This window comes from Myripristis murdjan, chromosome 3, assembly GCF_902150065.1.
Source record: "Myripristis murdjan chromosome 3, fMyrMur1.1, whole genome shotgun sequence".
In the NCBI taxonomy this organism is placed as follows: Eukaryota; Metazoa; Chordata; class Actinopteri; order Holocentriformes; family Holocentridae; genus Myripristis; species Myripristis murdjan.
In genome coordinates, this window is record NC_043982.1 from 36,043,075 (window position 1) to 36,057,737 (window position 14,663).

At 43.0% G+C, this 14,663-nt stretch overlaps 1 protein-coding gene across 1 annotated transcript in view; it reads right to left on the bottom strand.

Annotated features, from left to right (window-relative positions):
• Positions 1-13,438: 13,438 nt before the first annotated feature.
• spata17 (spermatogenesis associated 17) overlaps positions 13,439-14,663 on the bottom strand; it is a 45,852-nt gene continuing 44,627 nt past the window's right edge. The window contains exon 10 of the mRNA XM_030048179.1: positions 13,439-13,645. Within this exon, the coding sequence (XP_029904039.1) occupies positions 13,565-13,645 (81 nt within the window). The 3' untranslated portion in view covers positions 13,439-13,564. The remainder of the gene's footprint in view (positions 13,646-14,663) is intronic.

The following is a 14,663-nucleotide window of genomic DNA, read 5'->3' on the forward strand; positions in this document are numbered from 1 at the left end:
AGCCACCCAGCCGGTGAACCCCCCACCTGTCCCTGCTAATTTGGTGAGGAATCAATTAAGGCTGTGTTTGCTGAGTTCTCCTTGCCTTCAGCTCATCTGCTCCTCTCTAATGCAATTGTCCTGTGTGCTGCGTGCGGAGCGGCATAATAAAGTGATAAGGCTAATCAGGTTGGCTGCTCCTCTCCTCTCCCCATACGCACACTACACTTATTCTATTAGATGTGTAATGAGATTCTGCACTCCATCAACACGATGCCGTTCCCTCTGTGTGTGTGTGTGTGTGAATAACTGAGTGTGTGTCTTTATGTCTGTGTGTTGTGAGTGAGTACACTGGTATGTGTGTATATGAGTGTGTGTGTGTGTGTGTGTGTGTGTGCTTCTGTTCTCGCAGAGGAAATTTGCTCCATTTACATTCTATCATTAGCTTGAAACAAATGTGCCCTTGAGCTTACCGCCCCTGTCTCTCCTGGCTGCAAACACTTTACTTTGGCAGGCGATCATAGTAACATGCGCACACATACACACATGCACACACACACACACACACACGCTCACCCATAGACTTACTCACTCAAATACGCCGACAGTTACACCAGCGATCTAACGCGGAAATGCACCAACACAAATGTGCACAGATGAAAGTAGCTGCACGCAGAATTACCCAAACGAGTGTGTGTGTTGGCCGACGAATCATCTCCAACTTTTCATTATGTAAGCATGTACGAAAGCGAGCGTGCACACACACACACACACACACACACAACAGATCACACACACAAACACAGATATTCCCCATGTACCCCATTCTTCTGTTCATCCAACAGCCCAGCAACCACACCTTACCCTTTAACACACACACACACACACACACACACACACAAATCCCCACTGTCGGTCCATTCATCCAACCAGCAACTGACTCCCACCCACATGCACACACACACTTAACCCCCACCCCTCCTCCCACCCACTAAACGCAGACAAGTGGAGAGTGTGCTGGGTGAGTAGATGTAGAGGACACGCGGCTCTGTGATGTGTAGAACAGTTCTGGTCAATGGGCCAGATAATGAGTTGCCATAAACAGCGGCAGTCTTCCACTGTCCAGCTCAGCTCATTACTGTAGCTAGCATATGTAATCAGTGTGTTGCTGGGGCGTGTCTTAATGGACTCCACTCTCCTGGTTCTCAAAGACAGGCCTGGGCACACGAGGCGGGCCGCGGGAAGGTAAAACGGGTTTGCTTAGGAGATATCGGCGAATGGTACTGAAAGCAACGTAATTCTGGATGAGTGCACTGCAAAAACTCAAAATCTTACCAAGATTATTTGTCTTATTTCAAGTCAAAAATGTCTTATTTCTAGTCAAAATATCTCATTACATTTAAAATAAGACATGATCACCTCAGAAGTAACTTGTTTTTAGACAATTGTCTCTTGTTTCAAGTGAAAATTTGCTTGTTTCATTTGTTTCTAGCTAATTTTCACTTACTTCAAGTGAATTTTCACTTTTTCCACTGGCAAATTTTGCCAATGAAACAAGCAAATTTTCACTAGTTTCAAGTGAATTTTCAGTTGAAACAAGTGAAAACTGTCTAAAAACAAGTTACTTCTGAGGTGATCATGTCTTATTTTAAGTGTAATGAGATATTTTGACTGGTAAAAAGACATTTTTGACTTGAAATAAGACAAAAAATCTTGGTAAGATTTTGCGTTTTTTTAGATTAGCAGGTTAATCGCCTAAAATGGGATGAATTCTCCTAGCCTGCACAAAAGAGTGAAATCAATTTAAAGGAAAATATAGTATAAGTCAATATGACAAGCAATAGCTATATATTCATTTTCAGCGATTTACACCATCATTCACAAAAATCAGCGCCGAGTCAATATAATAGAGGATGTGTGGTGATATGTTGGCCAACAAGCTGCCACAGAGACATAATTAGACGACACATGCATGCACACACACACACACACACACACACACGCACAGACACACACATGCAATATCAAGCTGTGCACATCCTCATTAACTTCCTGAGCATGATAAAACACACTTCTCTCTCATCCCACCCAACATTCCATAAAGAGGAGATAGTATTTCAAGCTGCTGATGCTAAATCTCTAATTATGAGTGTATTTGAAGAAAACAAGGGAGCACTTAATAAGCAAATGAGAGTGATAATAACTTGGAATATGGATTGGAACCACACAGACTAGATTATAGGGGTGAACCCCTGCCGAGAGAGAGAGAGAGAGAGAGAGGGTGGGGGTGGGGGGCGCTCGTAAATAAAGTGACAGAACGAGTAAATTATGGGGCTAAATACTCAAAGCTGCAATTATGACTGCCTTTGAATAGGCAGAGATGAGTGGGTATGAAGATGATCGGTTTAAAAAAAAAAAAAAGTTCCTTCCTTTTTTTTGTTCCCTCCCCCTCCGCCTCTCATTTGTTCACATTCACTCATCATACAGTCACACTGCTGCTCGATTTTACATCTGTTTCTATCTTGTTGTGATTTTACTATTCACGGTTACATTTTTCTAAACTCGTCTTAAGTGAAACCAAACCACTGTTAGCTTTACTTGGCAAAACAAGAGACACATGCAAGTCCGTGAAAATAAATAGATGAAGCACTTCAGCTTGGATAGTAGATGGATGGAAAATCACTCAAGCCCATCCAAAAAAGTAATAATTAAAAAAAAAAAAAAAAAAAAAAAAAAAAAATCAAGTTTAAACCACTTAACCAAATCATTCAACAGCAACAACAATCGGACTTTTGAAGTATCTTGTTTTTGTGTTTGCTCATGTTAACATCATACCCTGATTTTCAATAACCGCAGTCAAATTAATTTAAGGTTAACAGGAATATCAGATTAATGATTTCAGAATCGTCTGTTTGTGTCGTAAACATCACAGGCGCCTGCACAAACAGCAGTAATCAGTAACTGGAATACTAGTATTTACTGTATGGGAGTATGAATAACCAGATTTCACCGTGTTCCATGTAAACACCGTAACCTGAATATAATCAAAACCGGGATTAACCTCATAACCGTGATTCTCATGTCCATGTACAGTGGTCCCTCGTTAATAAAATAACCCGCAATAGGCGAAATCCGCGAAATAGTCCGCTTCATTTTTTACAATTATTCTAGATGTTTTAAGGCTGTAAAACCCCTCACTACACACTTTATACACTTTTCTCAGACAGGCATTAACATTTTCTCACTTTTCTCTCTTCTTTAAACACTCAAAGTTCAAACCTTCATAGAAAAATAAGTCCAGTAAAAAAAAAAAAAAAAAAAAAAAACAGTATGCAAAATTGCACTAAAAAAATCAACGAAACTGCGAGGCCGCGAAAGGTGAACCGCGTTATAGCGAGGGACAACTGTAAATGCAGTCGTTCATTGTAATACGGGTCATTTTTCACCCATTCACGGAAGAGTGTAGGTTCCAATCACTTACGCATCTAAGGGTTAAGTAAAGGCCTTAACGCGCTGAGCCGTCTGCAAGAAGCACAATCCAGGCTAATTTTGTGGTGGCAGCAGGACCAGTTTGTGGTTATGAATCAGTGGCACGGTGATGACTTCTCCACCTCAATTTAATACAGTTTAATTCACTGCTCCAGCTCGGACCAAGGTCTCTCTCTCTCTCTCTCTCTCTCTCCTCTCTCTCTTTCCCACCCTCTCCACATTCTCTCTCTAACCCCTTTTATTCCTCCTCGTCTTCCGTCTGTCTCTGCACCCGTTCACCCAGCCCCAAATCTCTTTAGGTTTGTCTTGAGCTACAGGATATGAAATTGACTTGTAACGAGGAGACAAGTATTCACAGAGGGTTTTGCCATTCAAGGTTGATTTCATTTTATTCGCTATCAGGGCTGTCTGTCTGTTCGCATGTTAAAGATATGAGCTGGGTGCGTGTGCATGCGCGTAGGTGTGTGTGTGTGTGGGTGTGTGCTCCTTCGTGCTTTGTGCCTCTGCCATTCAGCGGGCTGTACATATGTCACACAGTCTCGCTTTCTATACATGGTTATATTTGACATATGCTTAACGGGGGCCAAGGGATAGCTTGCAGCGCTGTGTAGAGATGTATGTGTCTGTGTGTGTGTGTGTGTGTGTGTGTGTGTGTGTGTGTCCCTGAACAGCGTTCTGTGTTCCTGTACCAATCCAATGAAGTTGTCTGGGTGTCTGAGAATGACAGCTTCATTATCTTGCATGAAAGTGGGACAAATGGAGGCTTGTCTCTCTATCACTCTCACTGTGAGCACAGGCCTTGAAAAAAAAAAAAAAAAAAACTAGCACATGCACACTCAGCTAGTGTGTCACGTAAAGCAGCTATTTTTTTTACTTTTTTTTTTTAACTCTCCTGTTTCTTTTCTTTTCTTTTCTTATTTTTTAACTTTCATTTTTTTCCTTCACTTCTCCCAGGCCAGGTAGTTCAGTCTCGCCAGTCTTAGCATCCTCATCTTGCTCTCTCTCTCACTCCCACTCCCTTTGAGTGTGTGTGTGTGTGAGAGAGAGAGAGAGAGAGAGAGAGAGAGAGAGAGAGAGAGAGAGAGAGAGTGTGTTTGTGTGTGTGCTGACAGCTGGGACCAGTAAGTGATGACTGTGTCTAAATGTTGATCACTGGGAGATGCTCTGTTGTTCTGAAATGAGGTGGTGGGGGATGTGTGTGTGTGTGTGTGTGTGTGTGTGTGTGTGTGTGTGTGTGTCTTGTGGGGTTGCTGGCAGATGTCAAACAGTTGAAGCCTCTCACAGACGTGCTGACAACTCTCTTAGTAACTGGGCACCTTGCAGGGGGCAAGATAGGTAGGTGTGTGTGTGTGTGTGTGTGCCTGTGTGCACGCATGTGTGTGTGTGTGTGTGTGTGTGTGTGTGTGTGTGTGTGTGTGAAGGGAACAGACGTGACCTACCCCCCCCCTCCCTTCCCATCTGCATCCTGACATCTGACAGGGGCGTCACACCAGGCCAGTGCAAGTGTGTGTGTGTGTGTGTGTGTGTTGGGCCTCATATCCAGTAGAAAGGTAATAGTATGTAAATGACTCCCCATGTCATCCATGAGGGAAAAGGTGCGTATGGACACACACACACATTCACTCATACTCTCTCTCTATTACACACACCCACACACACACACAGTATGCCCTCAGGGTTGGCGGGTCTCGGCCCCTGTCTGATTTCTTTGGGTCAGTTTCACACACTTCTGACAAGGTCACACACCTTTCCTCTCATTATTAACCTGCAGTAAAACACCAGCCAAACCCTGTGTGTGCATGAGAAGAGAGCATGGTGTGTGTGTGTGAGTGTGTGTGTGTGTGTGAATGACGGTGATGAAGAGACAGGGTTTGAAGACAGAAAATGACAAACTGTGTTCTTGTGTGTGTGAGAAGGTGAGAGAGAAATTGAAGTGTGTGTAAGAGTGTATGTGTGTATGAAAGAGACGGCGAGAAGAGAGTCACTCCCTTGTGTACATGTGTGTATGTGTGTGTGTGTGTGTGTGTGTGTGTATCTGTGAGTCCTCAGGGCATTACCTATCACATTAGTGATATGACAGACGGTCCGGCCTCCTCTCTCATTACCTGTCAATCAAACACAGTATGGTCCCACTCAGCCAACAATACCTCACCTTAAAGAGCAATTCCACCCAATCACAGTTTCCACATGCTGCTCCTGCGCTTTAGGACACTTCAATTTGTATCTGTGATCATTCACCGCCATTTAGTAGCCTTTTACCCTCACAGCTCCCACCTGCAGTTTTTTTTTTTTTTTTTTTTTTTTTTTTTAATATCCTGGCTGCCACTTTTCATGTAGCATTCCATTGAAATGGCTGATAATAAACTGAGGTTGGAACAATATAATGGGAAAAACAACTGCAGATATATCATTTTTTGTGTGTGTGTGTGTGTGTGTGTGTGTGTAAAATGGCTGTTAATGTGTATATTGTGCTTGTGACTGTTAAAGGAATTTGGGCAAAATACCCCTTTTTTCCAGCTTACCCAGGCTGAGGCAAGATGTTTGTGGTTTGGTTCCAATGGGTGGCATTATGTGTTAGCTTAGCGTAAAGACTTGAAGTCTATGGGAGTCATTAGCCTAGCTCTGTCAAAGTGGAAATATAAACCTTACAACAGCTCCGAAGCTCTTTTTTTTTTTTTTTTTTTTTTTTACACCATGCATCATGTGTATTTGAAATACACATCTTGGGATTTAAAAAAAAAGTGCGCAGATCACTTTGATATACGGGAGGATAAATGTGTTTAGCTGTTACAGTTCCAACATCTAACTTCTCCTTTTTATATTTTTTTTAATTTCAAGATGTGTATTTGAAATACACACAATATACTGTGTAAATAAAACAGCTTTGGAGCTGCTGTAAGGTTTATTTTTTCACTTTGATGTAGCTAGGCTAGTGACTTCCATAGACTTGTGTGTTGTGTGTGTGTGTTTATGCTAAGCTAACATGAAATGCCACCTATAGGAACCAAATCACTGGACTACAGAGTTCAAAATGGTATCAAACATCTTGTCTCAGTTTGGGAAGGATGGAAAAACAGTATTTAGCCCAAAACATATGGAGTATTCCTTCATGGACTGTGGCTGCAAACCAAGCTGCCGCCTCATTATACACTGCAACAAAGCAATAACGAATACAAGAATGGATCTAAGAAATGTCATGTGGACAAAATGAAGAAAGAATGCGCAAGTGTGTGTGTGTGTGTGTGTGTGTGTGTCTTTTCAAGTTGCAGGACTTCACTCTTTGCTCCCGTGATTCACAGAGTGCTGTTACATTTATATAAAAAAAAAATAAATCCCCTGTAAATTCCATCACAGTGACTGACAGGATTATAGTGTGTGTGTATATGTGTGTGTGTGATGACAGGTGATGAGAGAGTCTTGAACTGTGGTCACCGCTGATACACAATAGGATTATGACCAACACCTACCTAGATTTGGTGCTGTGTCCGTGTGTACGTGTGTGTGTGTGAGTGTGTGTGTGTGTTGCAGTCAGTGCGAGTGACCAATGGAAGAGAGGCTACTGAATGATAATCAGTGACTACATCTCTTTCTCTTTGTCTCCCTCTCTCTCTTTCTTTGTTTCTCTATCATTCCATCTATCTCTGAAACCATCTGGACCCTGGACCATCCATTCCCCACCTTTTACACACACACACACACACACACACACACACACACACACACATTAACATGTAAACACGTGCATGGTGTGGCCAGCAGTGCCTACTAACCAAAAAAGGAACCGTGTGTGTGCATGGCTGGACAGTCAACACGTGCGTACATGTAAATATGAAAGGAAGAGGGTCATGACTAAATATGTGTGTGTTTATGGGCGGTGGAGACAACATGTAACAGTACAAGAGAGCATGTAATGCAGCAACCTGTGTATGTGCATCGCATGCTGTTTAAAGTTCTGCAGCACAGTAACACACACAGGCATGCGTGTGCAGAATAGTGGAGTTTGTGCAATGATGTGAATGTGACCATATATGTGGAAAAAAAAAAATGTGTGTATGTTCGTTGCATAGAAAAATGAACAGAGCTGTGCAGGACAGGTAATGTTTCCGTCCACATGCAGGTGTAATGTAACTATCTGTGTCATGTGAGAGTGTGAAGTTAGCATCTGCTATGTTATTTTATGTGTGTGTGTGTGTGCGCGTGTGTGTGTAGGGATTTATACACCTTATCTATGCCGGTCTGGGCATTAACACTTGTGAGTTGATGTCCGTGCAATGAGTTGTGTTTGAGTTTCCTTACATTGTTATACTGACAATGCCTGCACGTGTGAGTGCTGTGATGTGCATGCGTGTGTGTGTGTGTACGTGCATGTGTGTGCATGTCTAGATGCCCCCCAGGCTCTCTCTATCAACCTCCCCTCACCACCAGCTGTCTCCCCTCATTTACATAGTCTCTCCTCCCACTAATGGAATTAGCCACAAGTTTCCTGAGGTGAGGCAATACACACACACACAGGCACAAATGTATAGTGTGTGTGTGTGTGCATGTATGTGGTAGTTTGATGGTGGTGTGTGTGCACTGGGGATGGGCTGCGAAGGTCAATGAGATACGACAAAAAGATCGCTGCTCGGTCCAAAACTGCTCTGCCACAAGCAGAAACAAAGAAAGCGACTGTCAATACACCCCTCCCACTGCAGACCCACTGCACCTTTGAGGTCAGAGGTAATCTGGATTAGCCAGATAGTTGCCAATCAGTAACCAGGAAGCCTGCCAATCAGCTGGCTAGGCATCCAACCAGTAAGTCAGATAGCCAACGAGACATAACAAGACTGTTCGATGGATCAAAATCGTGTCTTCACTCATGTTAACCAGAATTTATTTACTTGTACACTGTAATGTATTTGTATTGATAATTAAATATATTTACATAGATTACAATATGAAAAAGAACCTTTTCATAACACATCATGGCCTACCGCAAATAACAAAGTACAGTCCTATTTTGTGTTTGATGTTTCACTTAAAGGGATAGTTCGCATATTCACATATCCCACATTGGCTGTTATGTCGCGTAACAGTGCTGCTATCTTGTTCCCATTGTTGCTAAGTGTTGGATGCTCCTCCATTGCTAACTGTAGCCTCCTGTCATCGAGGTGGACCTCCCCCCGGCTGATATTCTGGACAATGACAGGGACAGGAGGGATAAAAAACGAGGTCCTGTTCTGTTTGAATGTCTTTGCGTAGAAAGGAGCCCTTTCATTCTCACAGTTGCACGGTGTTTTCGACACCAGTGATGACAAATTAACTTTTAATGAAAATTTACATGGTTTACCCCAGTTTGCCTGTAGTTTACATAAAAAAAAATAAAAAAAAATCTCTGCACATTTGTGCCCAAGTTGCAAGTCACAAAAGTCTCGTCCTAACCCTTACTCTCCTTCCACTTCTCTCCTGTCTTTCATCCCCACTCTTCTCCCCTCCTTCCCTCGACCTTGACAAAGTTTCATAGCTCTCAGTCAGCTCACTCCGAGGCCTGTTTCTCCCTGCATCTCTTCACTACTCTCTGTCTTTCTCTTTCCCTTCTCCTCTGCCTCTCTCAGGCATCTGGACTCAGTTTCCTTTTGTTTCTCCTCCATCTCTCTGTCAGCATGTCCCGTCCATCAATACACGGCTGTCAGTCACTGCACTGACAATTGGCAGCTGTCGATACAGCAGGGAGGGGCCCGCCTGGCTGTATATAGGCCTCAACCCCTAAAATGCTATCAGCTGCCAATACACACAAACACACAAACACACACACTAACACTCACACACGGGAGCATGCACACGCTTACATAGCCAGACACATATTCAAGCAAATAAACACAATAAACGTACATACACACTCACACACACACACACTGCTTCACATCCTCATCACACTTTATCATCGCTGACGCAGGAAAATTTGGTTGGAGGATATCCGGGCTTTGTGTGTGTGTGTGTGTGTGTGTACGCGTGCGTGTGTGCTGGTGTGTGTGCATAAATACTGAGGAGATCAGATCAGTTGGGAAACAAAGAACCACCTTCTGACTATTCAGTGTTTGGGAACACACACGCACACACTCACACACAAATGTGTGTATTGTACTGGTGAAGGTCTTTGAGACAGAGTGGAGGCTGTGATAAATGGCTCCCCCCACTGGTGACCTATAAGACCACTGACAATGACATTCCAGTGTAGCTACACTGTAGCTGACATTAACTGATTTATTAATTGATTCATTCATTTATTCACTCACTCACTCACTTCCTCCGTCATCCCTCCTTTTCAGACTTCTCTTCCTTAAGTTGGCCCTCACGTTTCCTCCACATTTCACTTGATTAATTTGATCCCAGCCTGCACACCTGTCTGGCCAGGAAGGGGTCCCCTCTCCCTCTGTGGTCCTTCTCAAGATTTCATTTGTGGGTTTTGGAGGTAGTTTTTCCTGATGTCAGGGGGTGTTGTCCTGTTTTGTTTGTTGTAAACATGTGGGCTTGTAAAGCCCTTTGAGACTGTAAAGTGATACTGGGCTCTAAATAAACCTGAACTTGAACTTGTTTTCCTTCCTTCCGTTCTCCATGCCTTCAGTAATCTTGCATTTCAAGATCACACCATATCTCTAGTGCACGTATAAGGGAGAAGGAAGGCTGTGAAAGTTAACTCACATCGAGCATATTCCAGTATACACATGCAGTGTCAGTGATCAACTTCACAGTAGAGCCGGGAATTGTAATTGTAATTGTGAAGTTACATGAGTGACAAGTGTAAAATTGAAAAGGTGTCAACACAGATGCAATGACTCTCTTGGCATGTATATTTTAGAAGAAAAAGACAAAGTAATACTGAAAATGCAATTGGTTTTCATATTCATATTGGTGGTTGTTTGCCTTATAATAATAATAATAATAATAAAAATTCAGGTCAAGTTTATACATTTCTTGCTTTGCATTGCTACATCACTGAATAGGAGCCATATAAACCAGCAGAAACAGCTCTACTGCTCCCTGACACTAGAGAATAAAACAAAGAATTAGAGCAGAACCACATAAAAATGAACAGGAAACAGAACAGAGTACAGTCGACAAAAGGAGATTTCTAGAGACCGGGGTGGGGTGGAGGGGGGGTTGCCTGTCTGCTTGCCTCCTCTCATTTACGCACGTGGCGTCCATCCGTATGAGAGATGTGATTACAAATGAGAGTGTGAGAGCGGAGTACCACAGCTGGCATGGCATCTGGCTTGGCATATCGTTGCCCGGCCTCGCCCGCTGCCTGCACGCTCTAATGTGGCTGTCGACAAGCCCATTAAGAAGCCATTACTAAATGCTCCGTCTCTGCTCCACTTCCACGCCTTATAGCACAGGCCCAGGGGAACGCCAGCAACATGGTGGAGAGGGAGAGGAGCGAGAGGAGAGCGAGAGCAGGAGGGAAGGTAAGGAGAAGAGGATGGGGGTAAGAGAACGGAGGCATAAAAAATTGGAGATTTGGAGGTGGAGAGAGAGAGGGAGAGTCCTCACTCCAATCGCTACGCGTCTATTCCACCGTCAAGGCTCGAAAATGGACACCTAGGTGAGAGTGTTGTGCCTCAAAGCCTACAAGGAAGCGCTGCCATGCAAAGTCGTCACTTTGTCTCCTACTCTGGCAAAGACTAAGAGACTTAAATTCAGCACATCTAAATAATCCTCTGACTCGCAGGCATTTAAAGTCCCCATGAAATGGACTCTTACCTTCTTGATTTTATCTAGTTCCTGTTGAAACAGGATGTTTGGGCGGGTCATAGTGCAGGCAGGGATCACTGACAAGTGCAAACCAATAGGACATCAGTTTGGCAGAGAAAAACTATTTTATTTGAAGGGATAGGTGGGATAGGATGTTTAAAGATTTCTGAAGATTTTATTGGTTGATATTTTAATTTTCACCCACTTGTGCAGAATAATGTCAATGTTTAAGCCTCTATTTTAGAGGAAGTCGAAGTCATGTGAGGTCATTTCATTTAAAATTAGCCACAAATCCTTTCAGACTTTGTCAGAGTAAATGTTAGAAAACTGCACAAGCAGGACGGCCTCAGAGTCTGGACTTTAGAAGATGTTTACTCCTTCATTAGTCAGTGCTAAAACACAGCAAACATGCTTAGTTGACTTTCCCTATAAATAAAGGTTAAAGAAATGTGAGTGTGCTGCTAAAGCAAATGCTGTCGTAACAGAAGCGCCTGCTAAGTAAGCAATGTGCATACCTCCAAATCACCGCACGTGAGCTTCTACCACTGCAGAGTGAGTGCTAGGTGCTCTTTTTCTGCAGATTTCCAAACTGAAAAACCTAGGTACTAGATCTGAGTAAAATATATATATATAAAAAAAAAACATCATCAGTAGGTGTGATTAGGGCTGGCATCAGTCATGAATGAAAAAATCATGTTTTCCTCCGAGTTATAAACAATGCACTCCACCGCAACAATTTTGTGACGGAGGGTTCTGCCACAAAAGCTTCTCCCAAGAGGAAACTGATGTCCTTGTACAGGAAGTGCAGAAGTACAGTGAGTGCATGTATGGCACTTTAAATTAAATTAACTTAGGAGGAGATAACACATTTGGTGAACATGTTGCTCTGGTCCTGAGAAATCACTGTCCAGGACAGGAACCAGTTCAGTGAGAGACGAGTCCAGATATTTACTGTATGGAGGGTGTGGTCACACAATCTCCACTCTGTGTGTAAAGCCCTTAAAATAGCAAAGAGCAAACTGCACCGCATCCTCTTGGTGTGGTGCAGGATTTATATCAAATTCAAAACAACAGTAAAAAGCCAAAGAAAGAAGAATTTGAAGAAATGAAAATCGGGATTCCAAGTCATAGCATTGGTTGTTATAACATCATTAACGAGCCATTCAGTGTAATTTCTGTGTTTTTATTCCTATCCATCAAATTTGGAGGCTCTAGGATTTAAGATACACCGGTGCCAAACAGATGCTCGCTGCTGCTTATCCACGTGCTGCCGCTCAACACTTCACACCACTGTCCTATTTCCAGCCTTGCCACCCCTGAATGTTTTTTCCTGTGTGTGCAGTGTGTGCGGTCTTCATGTGCTGCTGCGTAACACTTCCTACTGGTGCGAGGGGCAGCACCGGCACATCATGTGACATGCCATGGCGGCAGTGAGATCTCAGCTGTACGGTTGTCTGAGCTCCTCTGTCTCGTGGCTTGAGACAAAGAAAAGGCCTTCCAAACACTGGAGGCTTTGAGCTCCTCCTCTGGTCGAACCCCCGCTTAAAAAATAACAGCTCGGAGCAGAGGACGGCAAGATTTGTTGGAGGCAGGTGAGTCCTGCTCCACTCTCTCAAATTAAAGACCATTCATTCTCCCTCCCTCATGCTCCAGAGTTCTGCAGCTACTTTAAAAATGACATCAATAAAAATGTGCTTTTTTTTTTTTTTTTTTTTTTCAAGCCGCACGTGATCCAGGTGTTTATTTCTGAGACTAAATTTTGGTATTCAGCTGTGTTAGCCAAACTCTGTGCAGACTGGTATTATATTTGGTGCCCAGATACACATTAGGTTATTGAACAGCTTGTTAGAGAGAATTGTGGCTCCCGGTGTGGCGCAGCCCTTTTAGATAGATGGCTCCTCTCTGGCAGCACTGGCTAAATTCAAGATGGCAGTAAACACAACCCTATAAATAACACACACTGAACTCATTACTGAATCAAAATATGACATCATCTCTCTCTCTCTCTCTCTCTCTGTGTGTGTGTGTAAAATGGTCTTTACTAAAAGACTAAAAGACAAGACCTACAGTATCTACAATTTTATCTGAAGCCAGATAATAATCTTTTTTGTTGCTACTGTTCTTCTCTGTTTGTTTATTTATTCATTTTTTTATTACTGTTGTGGCAGCTGATTAATGTTAATGACGTCAGAATAAACACACACAACTTTTTTTTAATTTTTTATTTTTAAGTTTTGCCTTTTTACTGCTACAAATGACTGCAGATCTCCCAAATGGAAATAATACCTGTGAGAGGCATACGTATGGGAGTTTTCCCTCTTTCTCTTCCTCTTTTGATTTTTCTTTTCTCAGGCCGGGAGGAGTGTCACACAATGTTGCCCGCCTTGGAGTACAGGCGGCCCAACTTATCAAAGACGTTACAGGTGGTGAACACTGTCTTGAACGGCTGGAGGGGAGGAGAGACAGAGGAGGGGAGGGAGGCAAGATGAGGAGGGATGAAGAAACGGGAGGGAGAAACAGGAGATGAAATTGAGCAATGAGGGACATAAATCTGTTATTTGTTATGCTCTGGTTACACCTCTGTGGCAATATTTTGGGTTCGGATTGTAATTCCATTCATCAGGGAAGAGTTGTGGTAAAACCGATCACTGGTTATCGCTTCATACAAATTTCTCATTCCAGGAGGTTAATCCTAAAGGAACAGGGAGGCTGAGTGTGTCTGTTTCTGCTGCAACAAGTCCTCCAACCCAAACAACCACACAGATGGTCTGTTCCTTCCCTCTAATACGACCCACGCGAGCGTTTCCTGAATAAGTGCCGCTACCGGTGGCAGGGGACATGCCGCACAGTCACAGCCACAGTTTGGTTAGGTTTCAGCACCAAAAACACTTGGTTAAGATTGGGGTAGGGTTGAGGTCACGGTTGGAGAACATTTGTCGGAGGACCTGCAGAAATTAATGAAATAAACCACCCGGAGACGAACACCAGACTCGATTCACGCAGAAATTGGACGCCGGTCTAATTTCTGCACCAAGCCACTTCCCAATGCAGATTTTGTGGCTTGTTGTACTACGTCATGTCGCCTCGCTTCCCAAAACACCACACTGTTGTAATTTACATGACCGGTAGATGCCGCTTAACTTTAAAACCCAACTTAAGTACGTAGTCTGAGTTTTTAAAGCCATTTTCAAACTATAATTTGAAATGAAAGCATGACAAGAATCAAGTAGTGGATCCCTCAACGATGACATTAAACTTCTAGGCTGTCTCCAACATTTTTTCCCAGGCATTTCTGAAGGCAGAGTGTGTTTTGAATGGGATTCAAAAGTGTTATAAACTTAAGATTAACATGAACTGTAGATGAACATGTACATGTTGAGCACAGCAGCTGCTTGTTTCATACACTGATTTAAAACTACGAGGCTAAAGGGGACACGATAATTTTCCTGCTGTCACAAACAAGG